This window comes from Fusarium sambucinum, chromosome III, assembly GCF_050947815.1.
Source record: "Fusarium sambucinum isolate potato_lamoka chromosome III, whole genome shotgun sequence".
In the NCBI taxonomy this organism is placed as follows: Eukaryota; Fungi; Ascomycota; class Sordariomycetes; order Hypocreales; family Nectriaceae; genus Fusarium; species Fusarium sambucinum.
This window is the reverse complement of record NC_139292.1, coordinates 7,292,828-7,314,639: the sequence shown is the minus strand read 5'-3', so window position 1 is coordinate 7,314,639 and position 21,812 is coordinate 7,292,828. Positions and strand designations below refer to the sequence as shown.

The window sequence follows — 21,812 nt, the reverse complement described above, 5'->3', positions numbered from 1 at the left end:
TATTTAAAGCTAAAAATTTATTTCTATATTATAAAACTTAAAAATTAAGCTTATTTAAGTTAAATAACTATTAGAAAAGGTAAAAGGAAATTCCCTATTTATAATACTCTTAAGGATAACCTTTATAGCAGTATAATACTTAGTTAGCATTTATAAAGTCTTAAATTAATTAATATAATCTAAAAGTATAAAATAAAGCTTAAAAATAACTTATTAACTTTACCTTTATAGAATAGTCTATAGAATAGGCTATATAATAGTTAAGAAAGAAAAAAGCTATAGAATAAGCTAAAATAAGGCTAATAAGCTTAAAATTAGTAAAAAGAAATATAAAATTAAATTAATAAGCTTTTATATTAGCTAATAGAATCCTTTAGTTTTATACTTTTTATAATAATTTTTATTAAGTTACTTCTAGTAAACTTTATTACTAATATAAGATATTATATAATAAAGATAATATAAGTAAGGTATTAATTAGTATTTAATTTCCTTAAGATTTAAAAATTAAAAATAAGCTTTAAAATAGTAAAATAAAGAGTAAATTTATAACTTATTTTACTTTTCTTTAGTCTTAAATACCTTCTTTATATAATCTTTATAAATCTTCTTTAACTTTCTAGCCTTACTTTTTTATAAGGCCTTTTACTTTTTACCGCTAGAATAAGAAAGAGGCTACTTAATAACCTCTTCCTTATCTCTAAATTAGAATTAGTAATATAAAATATAGTTTTAAAGCTTATACTTAAAGGAAAAAGGCAAAGTTAATAATATATTTAAATTATAATCTAGAGAAACTTAAGCAGTATTATTATTATAATAAAGGCTATTTAATATTAGTAAATAAGCTTTAAAATATAATTTCTAAGCTTAATTTAATTTATAATATTATAAAACTTAAAAATAGGAAAGAGCTAGAAAATTATATTATATTAAAGAAAACTAGTTAATAAATAAAATAGCAATATAGCTAAAAGAAGCTAAAATAGCTAAAATTAACCTTTAAAGTAAGAAATTATATATTAATTATAAGAATAATAATAAAGGAAGAAAGAAAAAGAAGTTAAAGTATAAATTAAAAGGCTTTTTATATCTATTAAAATATAAAAAAGGTATACTTTATAATAATTATAATTTATAGTTAAAATCGCTAGGCAGATATATTCTTAAAATATATTAATAGCTAATTTACTTTAAAAAGAAGAAATTAGAAGATATTAGAATATATAAAAATTAAAGCTATTTATAGATTAATTTTAATAGTTAAATTAATCTAGGGAAATATATTAAAATATAGCTACCCTAGATAAGGTAAATATAAGCTTCCTTTTAGTAAAAGGAATAGCCTTTTACTAATAATAAAGTTATATAAGATTAAATAGACTTAGTTAAGGTTAGCGCATTTTATTTACTTAGAAAAAGGGGAAATTATATAGCTATATATCAATTTAGACAGAATACAGTTAATACAGAGATTAATTTTCTATATAACAGTTAAATAGATAATATCTCTTAGCCTCTTTTTCTTTAAGCAGAAGAATTTAATAACTAAAAGCAGCTAGCCTAATAGTATTATTATAGTTAAAAGGGTTAAAATCCTAGCCTATTAAAAAGGCCTCTTTTATAAGACTAAAATCCCTTAATAATAATATTATAATAGCCTTAATAGCCTTAGGCTTAAGGTTATAATTATTATTATAATAAAAGTCTATTTTTTCTATTAAGCTTTAATAGTATATATAATCTAGCTAATGGATTTCGATGTGCTTGAGTTCGGTCTACGGATTGACTTGTATCAAAAGCAAGAGAGAAAGGAAATAAAAAATAAGAAATTGCAAATTAAAGTCTCGCCAAATGACGAGTATCCCACCCACAGCGAATGATGCAGGTGCCTTGACATCAAGGCTATTCCAGATCGAAACAACAATCTCGAAAGTGTCACCCGTCAAGTCCTCCCAGATGATATTCTCAACATTTTCTAAGACAAAGTTAGCTCATGTCCGCTTTAATACGATGTTGGAATAACCTGAGCCGTTGCCGATATTTCCGTGTCGTTCAGTTCCACCCGAGAGCACGTTCAGGTTAATATCATTTTGCATCAAGCCTGACTGCGCTGGCTTGTCCGAGTAAGTTAAAGTTTCTGTCAGGTTACAGGCCCACGGTATCTTTGCTGTCATCTCCAAGTCAGAGTGACTCCAGGTGCTCAACACGACCGTTGAAAGCTGGATGGACCTGGATATGCAGCTCATCTATCATCTTGCCTTGGTCAAGCCCAGTATCCGCGACACAAACCTTTTTTCATTTCCTTCGTAAGAAGTGGAAAGAGCAATAATTTCAGCGTCGAGGGATTCAAGCTCTCCTTGATAGGCAGTGAGCCTGATTCTTACTGGGGAAATGGCAAGTTTTGTCAAAGCTCAAAATCTGCCATATCACCCATAATTGTCCATTATGCTACGACGGTTTTGTCATTCTATAACGCTGAACCATCTTATACATCGGATAGGCAGACTTCCAGCTTTCTCGGTTCAGTATCACATATGGTCAATTATGACAAGACATTGTTTTACTATATGAATACCCAACTTATGCTGAGGACGTTTGTGGAGTTGATAAACAGTTTGTTTTCCCAACATGCTGATTTAACTACATAAAGCTCTTGATCAAGCCTTTTTTATCACAGATTCTATGTATCTAATGCTGAAACGTAGCCATTAATACCAAGCCTTTCCTTCTCCGTCAAAGAGATCTGGAAAAACTGCTCAAGAACCAGCAGTCTCTCCTCTTCCGTCTGACAAACAGTGACAGTTCGTGTCTCGCTACCTAAGTTCTCTTTGACAACACCATTGATGAGCATCCTCTTCCCGCATATCTCTTGTTCACTCTCATGGTCTGCGCCTTTCTTTGACCTTCTGAGAAATTTAATAACCAATACGTTTCGTCTCTGGTGACTATCGGGGTGTGTATTGATCCACCAGTTAACCACGCCCCAGTCAGGAGCAAAGAACTCGATGCCTGGGAATGAATAAAAAGAGTTCCAATCCTTCTTTGTGCTGTTACGGTACTGATAAATCCAGAACTTTGTTTCCTCTGTTCGATGGACTTGATGAGGAATCCAGTCTCTCTTAAGCCGAATTTGTTGTGTGCCCAAATTCTCGTGGATTAGGCCATCAATGAGTGGTATCGGCTTCGTGGCACCGTCTCCTCCGAAAGCAACATCAGAGTGGTATTTGCTACCATCGGGAAACGTCACAATGTTGATAATGTGGTTCCTGGTATATCCAATCAGCTCTAATTCTATGCCAAAACATGGCTTACTTACCAGCCGGGGTAATCCCCGTGTGGGATACCCTCGAGTCTGCCCCGTGTTCGTACGCCGGCAGTGTAGGCGTTGAAGCCGATGGCTCGAAGCATATGGTTGTAAAGGATGGCGATTTCCATACAGAAACCGCCACGACCACGATTGCTACCGATCATCTTTTCGAAAAGGTGTTGTGGATCCAGTTGGATGTCATGGGTTGGATTATAGTGAAGCGAGAGATTTTCGTAAGGAAAAGTTGAGATGGAATGTATGTGTAGAGCTTTCAGGAGTTCAAGCGAAGGTTGACGTTCTCTCCATACCTCAGTTGGTAAACCGATGTAGTTGATGAACTGCTCAACTTGCTCTTGACTATATGCAGAATCCATTGGCAGGAATGACGGGAGTACAGGTGAATTGGAATTTTAAGTTTCAATTCACTTGTTCCGGTCCGTTCTTGAATTTATGTACTGGTGGGACTGATCGTGAGTCATTTTTGATGAGAGTCACCCAGTCCGATATTTGCCTTGGGTTACCTACACGCTATTCCTCATGCGGAACGCTATTGACCGAGCCCTCAGGGTGTTAGAAAAATTGACCGCTGGAAACATAAAAAATAAATTGGCAAGTCACTTTATTACCTTAAAATATAGTTCTTAGACTACTTACCCATATACCCTAAGACTTGGGAGGTCTTGTTTTTTTGCTACCTAGTAGGGAGCTGTCTGCTGCAAGTTTCTTGCACATGGAGAAATGAGGTGTAAGACACGTACTGCTACACCTTCATTGACAAGGAGCCCAGATGCTTAGGCCTTGATGCATTCCTGTTTGAACGCTACTCGATCGATTTCAATTCCAGCCACCATACTATTTCTACTATCAGAGGATATTGAGTGATGTGAAAACGTGTAAGAAAGATCTTTTCTCGATGTTTATCAACGCTGGGAGATATTCGGGATATACACCGGATTGGGCCAAAGTGGAAAAATAAAATTAAATTAATATAGTGGCTCTACTTGTTTTGGCTTGTATGCAATAATGATGTTGTGCTGGCCAATTTTGGGATTCAACTCTCGGCATATTGCACGGCTATCTTTCACCAAATCGATCCTCTGTCATCAAGAAGCCCTGTGAGCCAAGTGCTCTCAACAGCAGCAGAAATACCGTTTGTGTGTGTCTGCTTCATCACCCCCACAGCTTCCGTACAAATTTCTCTGAGCATATCGGACATCTTGCATGGCTTATCTTTGAAGTGGTTTTGACACCATGCAAGCCCCCTCTCAACTCGGCCTATATCTTGAGCGAAGTCTGGGTGCTGAGAATCGCTCAGGTTATTTGCCGTTAGAAGAACCATCGCTGAGATATATGTGCACGCAGCAAACCTAAAAATGTTAACATTGGTCGTTCATAAACGAATTCCAGTCTTACCATTTCAGCCAGCTGTATTTTTGGTGTAACTGCTCATACAATATCATGTAGTTTCTCGCTTCTTCAATCATCGCAGTCCACTCGCTTGGCAGCTGCAACACTCGCGTCCCTCTTCCGGAATCACGTATACTACCGACCCATTGCTCATCCCACGCGTGGGATCTGGTGATCAGACTCAGACACAAGAGACTTCGCGTATGAAGGATGCAGAAAAAGGCTGTGATCGAAGGGTTGTTGCTCGTAGTGGTGACCACATTGGCCCCGTTAAAGTCTGAGGGGACTGATGCTTTCCAATCATCAAGAGCTCTGACTATTCTTTCTCTCGATATCTTCCTTTCTTCCGGGGATCTTTTTGAGGCGCGCGTAGAGTAAAGGTGATCGTATACGTTGCCTTGTATGTTGGCAAGTTGGATGCGAGCGAGGAAGTAATTGAGCCTGGAATTTCCGTCACCTGTAGTAACAAATCCTGCTTCAGTATCACTGCCACAAACAACTGGACGTTCCATGGGTAGATCCAGGTCAATGTCATCGTCAAGCTGCACAGAAGGTTGTTGTGCTCGCAGACACAAATCCTTGTCCACAATGTAGGCCATCCAAAAGACATTAGCATGTTGTCTCTGCTCAGTAGAGTTCAAATGTTCTGTGGACAAACGGTTATGCAATCCCATCTTGTGAATGAGGCGCATGGCTGCTGATATGATGACTAGGGCTGGCGTTGTATCGTTTGCAGTTTGCAGCAACATGGCCATGCCAATCAGGGTCTGGATATTAAGCAGCCCCGTTTCGCCAAGCGTTACAGTCCAAATAACCGATTGAGCTTTTTTTATGTAATCATTTGTTCCGCCATACTCAAAGTCCATCTCGCTTTGATCAGGCATCTGCTGACGCGCCAAAGCTAGCACAACGTTGATTGCAGCCCAAGACACAGGATCACGCTGTCGTGGTTGGACGGCGTATGTTTCTCCGATAAGACGTAGAAGTGAGTCGGGATGGAAGAGTGGCAGCACTAAGTTGAAGGTGTTGAGGAATATTCCAGTCATGTACATAGTCTGTTCCAATGGAGGGAGTTTCATGCTATTGGCCGAGTGCTCGGCATCAACAAACTCATCACTGAAGGATATTTCTTTCGACGATGTTGGAGTCACAAGCGCGTCATTTTGCTCTTGATACTCAGACTGTAATCTTACATCAGTAACTCTCTGATTTTTAACATAGCCGCGGGACATACGAGTTGGGCCTGCAACTGCTGCATCTGTGCCTGCAGGCTTCGAATTTCATCTGCCTCTGAACGCTGGACGTTTTGCTGAGCTTTGGGCTTCCACTTCCTACTCCGGGCGGCATGAGTACAAGCAGTCTTGTAGTTTACACAGTTTGAGCATTGCGGTTGCTGTCCATCGCATTTGATCTTTCGAGTATAGCAAAGATCACAAGCCTGGCCAGGTAAGTATAGGACTGTGCCATTAGCTTGGCTGATCACTGTACCTTTCTTGGGCGGTTAATGGGCTGCATTCTCGTCTTCACAGCAAACAGAACAGTTCCTGAGAAAAGTAGATCATTAATTAAAGTTGAAGTCGATGAGTTGTACAGCTTCCATGGAAGTTATTTGGGGCAGGATATATGGTCGACGGAGGGTTGTCAGCACTTCCGCGGAAGCTGACCAAGCAAGAGTCTCAGATAACGTCCGGCCAATCATAAAGATATGTAGGCCACCATGCCTCTTCTGTTATCATGGCCCATTCCCAAACAGGCCAACAATTGTATCTGACATTGATGATGTTTGAGCAGAGATCTCAAACACCTAGCTCACCGATCTCGATTCACTGAGGATCTCATTTTCATTTACGTAAACGTTAATGATGCCTGACATTCTAAAATTTGTAATACAAAAACAATACGCCTCCCTGATGAGTTATTCCTGTCGGCATTGCGCCGCTCCCATCTCTAAGCAACCGGGGTATCAAAGTAAAGCTCGCGAAAGATCGTCTAGTTTGCTTGCGCTTTGGGGACAAAGCTCGCTCGGCCTGTCGACTCATCAAAGATGTTGTAGCCAATGTCTGCAGCATTGGGTGGTGTGTAGACTAGGACATCGAGTCAGAACCAGTACAACGATAAAATAATAAAATGAAACATACTGTGAAGAGAAACAGCCACGTTGGTAGGATGAGGGTTGTGAACTCGATGCAAGCCAATGGTGTCAGAGATATACGTGACTTGGTCGGCCTGATGCGTCGTATCGCTCTTGATTGATAGAGGTTGGTTCTCGTGGCCTGTTTCAGGCATATCGTAGACAGTCTCTGTCAATTCGCCGGCCAGGACCTTCATAATACAGTGGGCGTTGGCATGGTCATGAATTGGCGATCCCTTGCCTGGATTCCAGACTAGCAATAGCTGCACATAGTTAGCTCTTATACCATCAAATAATACATGACCGACTTACAATATTGGCTTTCTTGTTGATGTTGATGATTGCATTGCGTGTGTAATTCTTGCCAGGACAGTTGTGGTAATAACGTGCCCAGTCGTTCGGATTTGAGATATACTTCTTTGCCAACGAGATGATATAATCTTCATCAACATCTTCACACCCTATACCGCCAGACTCTCCAAGATGAATTTTCACGTCATCAATAAAATTGTTCAACGTATAAGTTTTGGGAGTTCCATTGTTGTTGAGCGAAGCCTGTGACCTGCATGAGGATTGAGGCCGGGTCAATGGTAGAGGGGCGAATCGGGCAGAAACTGCAGCCATTGTGAAAATATTGCAGAGTAAGAAAAAAATCAGAACTGGGTATACAGAAAATTCAAGGTTTCTGGAATTTGTCTAGAAGATATCCGACATAGACTTACGGTGTATGGGCTTCATATAAACAATTCAACATGTTTGTGATGTGCCATTGAATCGCCGAACGACGTGCAAGCACAGATATCAAGGGCTTAGTATCGGGGACTCAAAATCAACGGTGATTGGTTAGAGTCTCAACCGGAGATATCCGCTTCTGCCCTTCGTTCGGTGATTGAACTGCCGAGTTCAGGGCTAGTACTTCACCATTGAGCTCAAACACTATTCAATCGACGTTTGAGAGCCATATACCAGTCAACTACTACAGTCCGAAGTGACATGATTTTTTTCGAATTTATCGTGAACTGTTTTATTGACTGGAGATGGAGAGACAATGGACGCACAGCTTCTACTTCGTATTGTCCTTGTCTTGGTGTGGATGCTGACGTCTGAGCTTATCGGTACATCTACCAGTCAAAATGCTCCAAATAAGTCGGTGAGCATCCACCTGGAAAATTCGGGCTTTGATCTTTGGTTCTGAGATGACATGATACTCAGACATGTCAAACTGTTATGATTACCATCCAACATCATCATATGTCTGAACAAACGAAGAGTAGAGATTAATATCCTATCTTGGAAGATATCAGATCATTGTCTTATCTCTTCTCACGTCACACGTTGTGCTACCAAGCAGAAATTGCTTATCTCGTTCAATCGCCGACTCATCCTCTCCACCCTTTCTCACTCTAACATCTTACATCGGTCGCTACCCATCTCCACGTCAGCTTCACAATGGCAATATCATCAACATCATCATCGCCATCAGTCAAACCGACTAGAATAGTGGCTCTCGCTTGCACCGTCTGCAGAAAACAGCACCTCAAATGCGATGCGGGGAAACCATCGTGTTCAAGATGCACAGAGACAGATCAGGTCTGCTTCTACGAGCCGTCGCGACGAGGCGGACGGAGAAAGAAGCATCGCTCTTCAATGCTGGAGACGCAGCCGAAAAGACTCATGATGAGATCTTCGCAGAGCGAGCAGTCGTCTACTAGTTTTGTAGAGTCTGTGATTGTGAATCCAATTAGTTTGCCCATCACACCAGTATCGTCGTCGCAAGAGACTTTGACCTCGTCGGGATTGAGACAAGATGCTATGGCTAGCAGTGGGATGCCGCAACTCACGCGACGACAAACGCATCAAAGTTCAGTGTCGGAGAGTTCACACAGCGACAGACGAGCCAGCGATCATCAAACTCAAGGTCAAGCGTCAGTGCAGCAGCCTTCTAATGATCCCGCCATGGCATTCTACCATCATCTCGACCCTGGTCTGATATCGCAAGCAATAGAGAGTACCAACCTGGGTGGTATCAATACGCAACCATCCATCCAGCCCTCATCCGACAACGACCGACTTCTTCGACTTTACTACGAAAATTTTCACAATGCCCACCCATTTCTGGTTCCCAGCTCTGTCTTCACCTCTCGCAACTACCCACCATATCTCCGTCGCATGGTGGATTTCGCTGGATCTCACTACGCCCCTTCGGGACCCAACGCGCAGTTGCGAGCGACGGTCGCAACGGATATGCTATCCATGACGGATAACTCAACGTGCATGGTTCAGTCTCTTCTCGTCTACTCAATTCTGCTCTTTTTTGGTGGTGAGCTCGATGCAGCTAGTAAAACATTCGAGCAGTGCACAAGAATGGCTATGGATCTTGGTATGCATCTCAACGACTTCGCCGCAGCCACACAACTAGACAATCCGATTGAAGCCGAGAGTTTAAGAAGGACGTGGTGGGAGATCTACGTCACGGACATTCTCATGGCCATACCACCAAAAACAATGAACCTTGGGTGCAGCAGCGTTCCTCCAAAAGTCTGCTTACCTTGCGAAGAGGCGTTTTACACGGGTCGTCTGGACATTCCTCAACCCCATCATGTTCTCGAGTTCAAAAGACGGGTACTCTCGACTGGTGATGTGACATTCTCGTCGTTTAGCTATCGCATCGAAGCAGCCACGATTCTCGGTCGGGTTTTGTTACTGAATCAGTTGAAGAACAGCGGTCATGACCATTCGCAATCCATCGAAAATGCTCTGCTGAGCTGGTCGAACCATTTACCTCCGGGTAAACTGGAGATTGTGGACTCGTATGGAAATATTGACGAGATGATGTTCCAGGCCCACATGATCATTGCGCTCGCTAGCATGCTGTTACATCTCCCTCGAAGCAACCTGCACTCTCTTTTAGCAGACATCAAAGATCCGTTTCTACCAGTCGCACAAAACCATCCACTCTCATCATCCACGACATTAATCCAGGGCATCAAAGCAACAGATGCATCGAGACGTATCTCAGATTGTATATCGCTATGCCCCAACGTTCCCAAACACACACCTTTCGTTATACCAGCTTTGGCACTCTGCGGCTTCATTCAACTCGCCACCACTCAAGGCCATCCCGACGAATGTTTCGAGCATCACTACAATCGTGTTACTCTGGTACTGGGTTGTTTAAAAAGCGCGAGAAGAATGTGGCGCATGGCTGAATCCGAGTATGACCGTCTTCGCTGCTGTGCATCAGAGCTTATCGCCGACGCTATGGATAGGATGAATGCACTGCCTTTATGTCAGACACTTCCAAACAACTCGCCGGCGATGTCTGGTGCCGCTGATCAAGGAGATTTGACTCTTGTATCGCCAGCGCGTGGGAATGTTGACTCGGCGATGCCTCGATTTGATCCTTTGTTTTTGGATCCTGTTTGTTATGATTACTCGTTATTTAGCGCTTTGCCGGACTTTCATAGCTCTTAGACATTTTATGGTAATTATTTGGAAGGATACCCAGTTAGAAAAATTGATTTAATCTACTTTTGATATGGAACTTCTGTTAAGATGCGTGGAATTATACGATATGCGATGGTTAGTCCAGCCTTGTCAGGCTTCTCATACTTCAAAGATTAATCTCTATCGACCACTACAATTGGCAGCTACGCAAGAGGTTTAGGTATAGTAGTAGAGAGAACATAATTGGCTGGCACATTTCACGTGAACGCATTCAGCTTTCTATTTTGGGTTGAAACAAAGCAGGCTGTCAGATACGGCTGATGATGCAGTGTCCCCCCGCCTTGCAAACTTCATGTCGAGCATTGATTCATACTAAAACTCATACTGTTTATGCTGCATTTTAACAGCCATTGGCAGATATCGCTTCTTCGACAATGGCTCTCTCAAATGTTTGGTGGATGCAGGACTTGCAGCCAACAGCCACACAAGTAATCGATCCCAGTAAACCCCATTTGGCATGGCCAGCCAACTGTGGTCAGGTTGGTATATCGTTCCATACTTTGGAAACATACCTCCACAAGCATCGCAACGACAATGACTTTAGTATCCACAAGTTCACCTATACGAGCATGCAATGGAGCTACACCCAGACGCTAGACGACATGCGTGGACTGATTAAAGAGTTGAAGACTGGTAAACGAACCAGCAGTAACATATTGTAGGCAATAACCTTATACCTGGACGCTATGTCTTACTTGGAATCTTTAGCATCATGACCAAGCCTTGCCCCGAAGCTGTCCGAGCGCTGGGGCACTATCTACACATCACTCCACGCTTCTTCAACTTTCCCTATGTGCCTACGAGCACGGGGAATCATGTTGCTGGCTGTAAGTACTAAGAGATATCGAATGTCGGTTATCGTTCCTAAACAAACTTCTAGATGCGTTTTTCCACCTCCAGTTCATGGACATGTATCCTCCCAAGATTAAACCTAGCGAAGCTGCGAGAAACCAAAACTCACCCTATGCACAATTCAACCTCGGTCAAGGGTTAACACAACACACATGGCACATCACCAAAGTAGATCTCATCTACTGGAATGATAAAATAGAGCTCACAGGAAGTAACCGCGGCATGGGGTTGATTAGTCTAGATCCAGCCGATGACATTATATACAAAGGACTACACAAACTGATGACACGAAAAGAGACAATACCTCCAGGGAAGTGGGAGGAAGAGTTTGGTTTGGGTCAGGTCCTATCTGAGATGTTCCATATTATCTCAGTGAACTGGAACGCTTTCCTAGACGAAGCCGAACAACACCTGCAACACATTGTAAGCTATAACTCTTCTCCCACTTGGACTTTGAAATGCTAATTCACTGCACAAAGAGCCGCACGATAACAACGACTGCAACAACGCACGAGCAGCAAAAGTCTTACTCGCTTGCCCTTCATCAACTTTCTCCTCTATGGTCCGAGGTGCGCCGGCGCATAGTTTCTGCCAAAGACACCGCCCAGCAAATGACGACTCACCCGTTCTTCATAGCTGTTGGGGGTGAAGAGTCAATCTCGAGTTATCTTAAAAAGATCATTCTTACTTTGAATGACTATGAGACACGGACCCATGAGCTCGATACGAACACCAACATATTGATCAACCTAGTCAGTATCCCCCGAGATGACTCAAAATACTCTCTTTGCGTACCATTTCATAGCCTAGTATAAGAAACAGCCCAAGATATTGTACTAAGATATTGACTGTAGATATTCAACTTGGCTACTTTCACCGATACAGCAGCAGCGATACAAGAAAGCAAAGCCGCCAACTATCTTGCCGCGAGCATTCGTCGGGTCGCGATGCTTACGTTCTTCTACTTGCCTTTGCAAGTTGCCGCGGTAAGTCACTCACATATCTTCGGAGAATGCTCTCGTTTTAAAATAGCTCTAACCGATTCTGTGCCTGCTAGAGCATCTATGGGATGAATATCTATGAGATAACAGGCGGGGATGGAGACCACCATATCTGGGAGTATGCCCTTCTTTCGCTTATTCTCATGGGCCTGACATGTCTTTTCTGGTATGCTTGGAAGGCGATACCCAGGCTCTTCGGGCTTCGCAATTCATCTCGGCACCAGTCTTTGTCAACTGGCTCATCTCCGGTATAGCTGTTTATTTGTTCTACATAAAGACACTGGCGAACACACCATGGGCGACCCTCGACAAATCTCTATTCCTTTTATGGTTAGCTCGACAAATCGGCCAGATCTGGAGACGAACCACACAAGATATTCATCACTGTCCTTAATAGGTGTTTAATAGCTAGTATCAACTAAACTTACGCTCTTTCACTCTTTACTGCTCACTACATGATATAATCCACAAGTAACCATATTGACAGTTACTATAAATGAATAAAGGTATGCTAACATCCACCCATGATGTAAGGTTCTATCTGGAGCATGCGATTGATAAACCTACTGCAATCATGCGTATTTAATAGCAATCTTTTTTCAGTGTTTTGCCTTTTCTTGGGGCGCGTGCTCAGACTTCACCGGCCTGAAATATGCATACCTACGCTATGACTTTGGCGGGTAGGCCGCACTCATGATTGGTGATTGCTACCCAATAAGGCTGCCAGCAAGGCGAACCACGAGCGAAAGCTTTTTGAGGCTGAAAGATGGCACCGTTCCTGTTACGTCATATCCCGATTTCTCCTTTTCAAACATTCTAGACAGCCAAAAATAGTTTCCTAGTCTAGAGATCATTCTCTTCATGATATCTTACTTACCGTTTCTAGACTCGTTGAAGCAAGATTTGACATTGAAACTTGATGGAACGACAACAGCAAGTTTCCAAACTGGACGAAGTATGGAATACGCTCAAAACAATAATCTCCATCGCCATCGCCACCGGAACTGTACCACTAGACAACCTGAACTACAACCAAGTCTCGGTCCACAATGGGACTACGAGATATTTGAGCCATCACTGTTCCCAGAATCTGCCAACCCTCCAGCGAGCTTCTTCATACCTCGACCATGTTATGTGTTGTGCTTTTTGATGTTTCTTATTATCGGGGGAAGTGCTAGCCTTGGGATATACTAGTGTCCGGTATGACAAGATGGGAGATGGATTTACGGCTGCAGGGTGGATTGTCGCAATTGGCGCTCTGATATTAGCTGGACCGCTAGCTCGGCATTATCCACATTGTTCATGTTGGGGTACACACAAGCAGTTGTACTCTTTCGAGTTGGGTCGCATCGAAACGCTGCCAGCATCATGACACCCATTAGCTGTTGTCTCAAGGGAATGACGGACTGCAGCAGGTGCCCAGCAGGACCAACCAACCAACATCCAGTGCAATGTCACATTTCTTCTTCACTACCAAGGCAAGCCTCAGCAAGCAATGAAAAAAAGCCTGTCAGACGTCCATCAATGCCCGTCCCAAGCGCGCGCCCGAAGGCAAGACCGCTCTCAGGACCGAGATCATCAAGAGTAGCATCTCTCTATACAGCAACCACGCGAAGTGATCACCGCCATCCTTGCGGACAGATCGAGAGGACCAAAAGGGTATTCACTCTAGGGCATCGAGGATATTCATTCATCAACCAGGGTGGGATCTGTGGCTCTTTTAGGGAACCAAGAGAAGGTCGAATACTATAGAAATGATTCTCTGAAGTATTGTCGACATGAAGAAGAAAAGAAAAAAAATTTCTAAAAGGTCGACGGCGATGCGTAGTTTTATAGAGAATTGGTGTGGAGACTGTTAGTAAGCAGAGTGGACAGCTCGTTGCAGAGTTTTCATTGAGAGACCGAAAACTCGGCCAAATTCACGCTTTCCAGCAACGAGGCTGACTAGCGAATGGGCCCAGTGATGAAAATTCTTTCTTTCATTCGAAAAGTCCCATTCGTATTGCTAATTGCTTTATTTTATTCGCTGGTGATGGTGCTGTCTTTTTGCAATTATGTACAACGAATTGAGTCGAGTCTCTCATTGGTCAAGGAATTTTTCGTATGCGGATACCTATTCTTCCGATTTAGTCATCATTCAAAGCCAATCAATGATGCTCTTGCCCATACGTCCAAGCGTTACGGATACTTCATGTTCGAATTGAAGACAACCAAACGAGCAACATGACGATGATTGCATTGTGACATAGTGATAGAGGCAGTAACATCACATTAATAATGTCTAAGTATAACAGAAACCAATTTCCATATTTCCACGAATTTATTCCATCATGGATTATAGATGGTTGGAAGAGCCAGTCAGTAAAGGAACAATTGAAGATTTGTTCATAAAGTATAGGGTGGCAGGTGGGCTACGCGAGCACAATCTCATATCGATAAAGATAACGATAAGCTTATCTCCAAGGCTCAATTATTTTCCGCGATCCTTGAACCATTTCACAGGCGCGACGCGCAAGAGGCTATACCATCCCCATTAACGATTGACCAATGCAAATCAACATGCCAAGTCATTGAGATCTTTTTCTAAGCCTCGGTCATGTTGCTCGCTCCAAAGGAAACATGCGTATTCCCAAAACATGGTAATCTCGGGTATTGCCATATAACCCGCGCCCGAGAAGAATCCCATTCTTCTTCAGCTATCTGCTGTACAACAACCACCAACATCCAATAATCTGTAGTTGAAAAGGAGGAGGAATGAAAGCTAGACTACAATTGGTCCCCAGTCCCGACCCAAGCAGCCAAGATATGCCAAGGTCGCTATTCTTGTTGGCAAGAAATTGCACAATCAGCACTATCGATGCCAAGTTGACTGGAAACTGAGTCCGCTGGTCCCCGTTCATAAAGCCAAGATTTCGCATCTCAGATTCCCCCAACAAAAACCTTGTACGAAGCCGTTTAGTTCCCCCGCAAACTCCGCAAAGTCTACAGGTGCTTCGACCGACCTTATTGTAACCTTAAGTTTATTCATGACTGATGCCAAGAAGAAAGACTCCCGGCAGTGGGACACGGGAATTTTCCAGCTTCTACGGGGCACGCACGGTCTTGTACCCAGTGTAAGATCAGCCTGAACGCGTACATATCTCCACGTCTCAGTATCACAACATGCAGTAGCTTCTATTTCTGCATACAATGCATTTTTGTTGGTCTCCTGCGTCGATGGCGAAACATCTAAGACTTGACTATTGATAATAAAATTAGCTGGCGCAAGCCTGACGGTGAGCTTCTTGGCATTGTCGCTGAATTCTCGATCCGCGTATTTCTATGTTGGGCCAAAGGTATGTCGGATGATAATGTCTCGGTTCCTTACATATTGGGGAATCCCGCATTGTTATGCTTCGCAACCATGGAGGTCAGTTCTTCACCGCCGGGAGACTACATCGTGTATTTCTTTACGGATGAGCTGAGCTTGCCTGCAGAAGGCTATGAGCTTGGAGCAGACAAGGACATGGGGCTGAATTGATCTTGTTATTGTTAGCGATCTGAAGCGTGCGCGCTTTAGTCAAGTCAAGATCCAAGCCGGCTTGTGGCACGGTATTCGGCGATACAGCCTACATCGAAAGGATTGACAATGGAAATAATCTCATCTCTTGAACCACAAGGGGAATTTCATGTTCGTCTATGGCTAGGCCAAAGCGTAAGCACTTAAGTAGAACTATCATGTAAAAATGTGTTCGTAGTTACCGACAGTGATGATGATGATGCTCTGGAGTACCAGCGCGAGAGAATGAGCGAATGAGCCTGACGATGAAGCGTTGTCGAGACAGCCACAAGCAAGCTGTAAATTGTTGGCATCAATTTCAGTCCTGTCATTGTTCATGTCGAATACAGCCTTGCGCGGATCACCGCAGGAATCGACAATCCGACCGGTGAATGCACAGACATCGATATGGCTAGCCTTTTGCCACGTGGAGCTGTCTTTGAATAAACTTTCGCGGCACAATGTTTCAATTTAATAAGCAACAAGATGAGCCGCAAGTTGAACCGCAAGCTGAAAGATGTGAGTTGCCAAACATCGTCTAAGAGTTCTTGACGTTGTGTGCGTTGGCCGAGCTTGACCTTGACAGGGAACTCGTAGGAGAAAGGGCACCACGATGTCGATTAGGCCTACACGAGGATATTCGGAAGTAAGAATATAATTGAGTAGTAGTTACTTTAAAGAACATCAATGAATTTTCATGGAAAGAAGACGTCATTGAAGCCATCAAAATTGTGGAAGTCTTTGGGGGATGCTCAGATCTACTTCCCCTCATACTACTCCAAAGACACCACGTCACGCTAGCCAAGGTCGACTTGTCATGTGTTACTGCGAGATGCAGATCAAACGGTTTGAAAGGAATCCCGGCCACATGGGAGTTTTGGGAAGGTGAGTACCAGTACGACGGGTCGGTAGAGTTGTTATTGAGAGTTGCATGCCATGCATGTGGAACTGGATTGGCAGATGTAAACCCAAGACGAGATGGTAGGACATGTATAGTGTTACAAGTTCAGGCGGGATGAATGATGGGAGTTCAATGGTATGAGAGTACTATTATGTGGTTGGATGTCATGAATCGAGGCTTCGGGTAATTTATCTTTATTTGGGGATCAAATACGAAAACTCATGTCTATGCTGTCAAGTCTAGCTTTGTCGCATACGTCACAATCTCGAGAGCTTAGATACATATTGTCGCATAATGAGTAATCGGGTGAGAAACTACGTGTCTGGTTCAACCTCAGTTGGTTCAGGCTTGGCAATTAATACAATAGGTAGGTAGATAAATATTGTCTGTGCCGTAATCCCCATTTCAACCGTTAGAGTGTAATGCGAATCATTATCTTCTTATATCCACCTCGGAAAAGTCGGCAGCTACCACAAGAAGATCACAACTTGCTAGCCGCCAAAGCTGTGATTGACGACGATCTCATGTCTCAGTTTTTCTAGAATTAGGTGCGCGGTAAGACGTTCAAGTCTAAACGAAGTGCGACCAGGCCAGGCCAGTTTAGCCAGTGGGTAATTGTGAGGGACAAAATGCACTGTAAGTCCACTATTAACCCAGTGGAGCTGTGGGGTAATCTTTTCTCTTCCCTGGAGGATTTACCCCCAAATTCCCGCTTTTTAAAGGCGGTAAACACGGGGTGAGTAATATGGGGTTTACTTCTATGGCCGCCTTGTGGGACAGAACAAGATAATGCAACACAAATAGCATCACACATGTCACAAAAGACCAATGGGAGAAAAAGAATGTGTCATGAAACCCACGCAGGAAATGTGACAATGACCAACAGTTTTGTCCCGGGGAGAAAGAATTTACAAAACGTACCTTTTTACGGACATGTAACACCGAATGCGGAGAAGAACGACAAGGACAAACGAGGAGAAGAGGGAACAGACGGGGGAAAAGCCACCCCTGACTCGTGTTACTCGGCGGATTGTCCCCCGGGCGGGGTACAAATTGTCCGCCCAATAAATAAGCTACCAACAGGAACAGATAGAGAGACAAGGTAATCTCAGTTATCTGACGTACATAGAGACAGGTACATCGAGCAACAGGATAAGGGAGGGAGACAACAATCAGCTACCCGTATCACGGTCTGCAGCCATGCGAGTTCCACGTGTCTCACAATGTACTGCAAGTAGGCTAAAAGCATTGTTGGGAAGACTGACCAGTGAAATGGAGGGGAACGTCAATTAAGCATAATCTCATCTCATACATGATACACGTGGAGTAAATGTCAGATTTGTACCAAGCCGAATGATCGGTCTACATCCGCCCGGCTAGAAATAAAGAATGACATGGTCCAAGAAATGGAATAACCGAGAGATTTAAACCAAAAGCAGTAATATTTCCATCTGTCCGAGTCCTCTCTGTGTTGCGCGCAAGTGTTGGGGAGTAGGAGGGTGCAGTAGGCAGCCAAGAGAAACAAGACATCATCTCTTTACAAACCAAGCTTACTTGCCAAGATTGGGATGCGTTGTTATGACTTCCGAATGCAAAGTGCCAAGTCGGACTTGGACTGGGGTAGCGTCACCTGATAATATGCGCTCCAAAAAGATACAATCCATTGCAAAGGTGCTGTTGGTTCTGGTGGAGTATCGAAATCCAACTATACGCTTGGCTATAGTCTTGGCTATGCCTTGGCGAAGTACATAACCCCCGTCACAGTAAAACGTAACAGTATTTCTCCACAAAGCTTAGCCCCCCCTTAGATTGTCTCTTATTTTTCCCCAGTTTGCCCCAGAATCTCTCTTTTCTTTCCTTGCCCACTTCTCCTCGATTTGTTCTCCCCCAAGTTCCCACACCAACTCCATATACCAACCATGGCAACTCTTGTCTCTTTCTCTTGGCGTCTGGGGGCGTCTTGGCCCTCCTTTGGACCGGGTTTCCTGCGTAATTAGGATTAGAATGTCTGGGCATTCATACCCCGCGCGGCGTCTCGTCTCTACTTGCAACCATTACGAGGGACGCGATGGATATAAAAAAGGAGCTCCTCTGTCCCCCCCAGTCGCGTCTCTCGAGTCAGTCAGCTTCAACTCTTCTTCCTTTTTTCTACTCTCTGTCAACTTTTTTACATTCCGTTGAGCCAGTGTGATCTTCTTTTGAGCCTTATTTCAGGCTTAATCTTTGCCCACCATGGCCGCCGGTGTTGAGAGTGATCGGTACTCTCCTACCAAGGAGGAGGAGGGCATCGCTACCAACAGCGATGGTCCCGTCAACGAAACCTCTGTTCCTTATGTCTCTGAGGAGACTGAGAACCGTATTTTGAAGAAGCTTGATCTTCGCATCATTCCTATGGTTTGCTGGATTTATCTCATGAACTTTATGGATCGAGGTAAGTCTTACCCCAAGAAAAGATATCACAGGATTGGCAACTGACAATCTGACATAGTCGGTATCGGCAATGCTCGTCTCTACGGTATGGAGGCGGAGCTCGGTTTGGAAGGCAACGAGTTCCAATTGGCTGTGTCGATCCTCTTCGTCACCTATTGTGTAAGTCGCAATCATCATATTATACTGACAGACGACTAATTGATATCTTTAGTTATTCGAAACTCCCTCCAACCTGATCATCAAGAAGATGCAGCCCGCTCGATACATCGCTGGTCTTTGTTTCTTCTGGGGTATCGTTGCCATCTTCACCGGTTTCGTCACCAACCTTGGATCTCTGATTGCTTGCCGTCTTCTCCTCGGTACCTTTGAGGCTGGTCTCTTCCCCGGTATCATGTTAGTACCTACACCACGACTTGACATGAAAAAGATTCACTGACATTTCCTAGGCTGTACCTCACCACCTTCTACCACAAGAAGCACATCTCCCTCCGAAATGCCTACTTCTACTCCATTTCCGCCATCTCTGGTGCCGTTGGTGGCCTTGTCGCTCTCGGTATCGGCGAGCTAGATGACTGGGACTGTGACGGATGTGGTGCTGGCGGATGGCGAGCCTGGCGATGGATCATCACCGTCAACGGAATCCCCACCGTCTTGACCGCTTTCGCTGTCCCCTTCGTCCTCCCCAACACCCCTGCCACAGCCAAGTGCCTCACCCCAGAGGACCGCCAGGCTCTAATTGATCTTCGAGCCGCCGAAATTGGTCAGACCGCATCTGGCCAGGAGATGCACAAGGAGGATGTCATTGCTGCCATCAAGGACTGGAAGATTTGGGCCCTTTCTATCGCCCAGTACTGCAGTCACTCGGTCCTCTACAGTTTCAGTGTGTTTTTGCCCACCATCATCCGCGAGATGGGTGACTGGTCTCCCAAGCAGATTCAGGGTCTTACTGTTCCTGTTTATGTTGTTGGTTTCATTACCTACCTCATCTGCGCCAGAATCAGTGATCGTACCCAACAACGAGGTATCTTCTGCATTGGTGGTGGACTCGTCATGATGCTCGGTTACATCCTTCTCATCATCGGCCACAGCCAGGCTATGAGTTTCGCCGGTTGCTTCATCGTCGCTATTGGGCTCTGGACCGGCTCTGGATCAGGTATGGCCTGGATCACTGTCAACCAGCCCCGATACGGCAAGCGTGCTTTCGCCAGTGGTATCTTCATTACCATTGGAAACTCTGCTGGTGTGGCTGCTCCTTTCCTCTTCAGCAAGCAAGACGAGCCTCTCTACCGCCCTGGATACGCTGCTACTATCGGTATGCTTGCCCTTGCCGTCTGCATCCACACCACTGTCTACTTTCACTTCCGACGCCTCAACAAGAGAAAGTTGTCTGGCCAGGAAGACTGGAGAATGGAGGGCAAGACTGAGGAGGAGATCGCTGAGATGGGAGAGCACAACCCGCGCTACTTGTACACCCTGTAAAGCGTCACCCTTGATGTTTCTATCGAATAGAAGAGTATGAATATGAGTTTTGTCTTACGACCTGGGGGGCTTTAGTATTACTACAGAGTTTGCTAGGCGCAATAGAGTACAATCTGAATTGAAAAGTTTCTCAACGTTTAAATGTCTGCTAATGATGATGTCTTGCCATGTGAAAGCACCTGAAGTGATCGAACACGAGTAGAAGACACAATCTATTTGACCCGCTGCTGGAGGATCCATGTATTCAACGAAACTTTCTCACGATTGACATAGTCAATAGTTGTCGGGGCCGTTGGGTCGCTCACTCAACTTGGCCGTTCCCAACCTGTCGGGATATAGCCAACCACGAAGCTTGTGGCAATTGCTATAGTTTTTACTTACGAAGCAGCCTTTAACAAACAGTTTCAGGTACTGTGGTCTAGTTGGTTATGACATCTCGTTAACACCGAGAAGGTCCCCGGTTCGAGCCCGGGCAGAACCTCATTTTTGGCCTTGTTCAAGATTGGAGAATTGTTTTATTGCTTGGTTTGATCATGGTGGATCAAAGTGTAAATAATTCCTTTTTGTTTGTTTTATCTTACCAATGCGATTACTTGATTTTGCTCAATCTAGAGTAACCGAAACCTTATATAACCCACAAAACCTTCCTTTAACTAACCCATAAAATCACCTAACTGACCCTTTCCTACTTAATCCTTTATCTTAGCTTATTAACTAATAAGGCCTGCTCCTATAGTTCTAGGAACTATCTGTTATATGCCGGGTTATTTAGCGTATCTAGAAATGCCTTCTGATCTTAATCTTAAGGCTTTTTACTCTTAAAGCCAGTATTTAGCTTTTATAGTAGCCTTTTCTCTATTATTAGCTAATTAATATATTCCTGGCTAAATCTCTTATCTTTCCGGCTATATAAGAGTAAGAGACTATAGCTAAAGAGGGCTGCCTTAATCCTCTAAATATTACTTAATATATTAAATATATCTATTATAGCCTTTGCCTTATTAGAGATATCTTAATTATTACTGCTAGCTTATAAAGCCAGCGTAATATCTTTTAGCTTAATATATAGCTAATAGTAATAGGAGCTATAAGGCCTTTGCAGGCTTAGCCTCTTAACTATATTATTCTTGTGGCTAAGATAGGGGTTAGTATAGGGATTAGGGTTTAGGCAAGTTAACTAATAGCTTAGTCTTTTTATAGTTAATGGATTAAAGACTTATCTTATCTTTATATTAAAGGAAGAATAAGTAGGCTAC

General features: G+C 43.5%; 6 protein-coding genes across 6 annotated transcripts; 3 read left to right on the top strand and 3 right to left on the bottom strand.

Annotated features, from left to right (window-relative positions):
* Nucleotides 1–2,683: 2,683 nt before the first annotated feature.
* FSST1_012622 (arylamine N-acetyltransferase 4) lies at nt 2,684–3,684 on the bottom strand (the record flags this gene model as incomplete). Its single annotated transcript, XM_083235863.1, has 2 exons — nt 2,684–3,269; nt 3,320–3,684. 2 exons carry the CDS (start codon nt 3,682–3,684, stop codon nt 2,684–2,686), a joined length of 951 nt encoding a protein of 316 aa, XP_083082318.1.
* A 707-nt stretch (nt 3,685–4,391) lies between these two features.
* FSST1_012621 (transcription factor domain-containing protein) lies at nt 4,392–6,232 on the bottom strand (the record flags this gene model as incomplete). The annotated part of the gene is made up of 4 exons (XM_083235862.1): nt 4,392–4,677; nt 4,724–5,898; nt 5,952–6,155; nt 6,206–6,232. 4 exons carry the CDS (start codon nt 6,230–6,232, stop codon nt 4,392–4,394), a joined length of 1,692 nt encoding a protein of 563 aa, XP_083082317.1.
* Nucleotides 6,233–6,706: 474 nt separating this feature from the next.
* Nucleotides 6,707–7,472, bottom strand: FSST1_012620 (RmlC-like cupin domain-containing protein; the record flags this gene model as incomplete). The annotated part of the gene is made up of 3 exons (XM_083235861.1): nt 6,707–6,801; nt 6,856–7,111; nt 7,161–7,472. 3 exons carry the CDS (start codon nt 7,470–7,472, stop codon nt 6,707–6,709), a joined length of 663 nt encoding a protein of 220 aa, XP_083082316.1.
* An 825-nt stretch (nt 7,473–8,297) lies between these two features.
* On the top strand, nt 8,298–10,322 carry FSST1_012619 (transcription factor domain-containing protein; the record flags this gene model as incomplete). The annotated part of the gene is made up of 1 exon (XM_083235860.1): nt 8,298–10,322. The coding sequence occupies one exon, from the start codon at nt 8,298–8,300 to the stop codon at nt 10,320–10,322; it is 2,025 nt and encodes a 674-aa protein (XP_083082315.1).
* A 407-nt stretch (nt 10,323–10,729) lies between these two features.
* On the top strand, nt 10,730–12,022 carry FSST1_012618 (uncharacterized protein; the record flags this gene model as incomplete). Its single annotated transcript, XM_083235859.1, has 4 exons — nt 10,730–11,013; nt 11,064–11,182; nt 11,236–11,630; nt 11,687–12,022. The coding sequence occupies 4 exons, from the start codon at nt 10,730–10,732 to the stop codon at nt 12,020–12,022; spliced, it is 1,134 nt and encodes a 377-aa protein (XP_083082314.1).
* A 6,857-nt stretch (nt 12,023–18,879) lies between these two features.
* FSST1_012617 (major facilitator superfamily domain-containing protein) lies at nt 18,880–20,556 on the top strand (the record flags this gene model as incomplete). The annotated part of the gene is made up of 4 exons (XM_083235856.1): nt 18,880–19,078; nt 19,136–19,236; nt 19,289–19,470; nt 19,524–20,556. The coding sequence occupies 4 exons, from the start codon at nt 18,880–18,882 to the stop codon at nt 20,554–20,556; spliced, it is 1,515 nt and encodes a 504-aa protein (XP_083082313.1).
* Nucleotides 20,557–21,812: the final 1,256 nt, after the last annotated feature.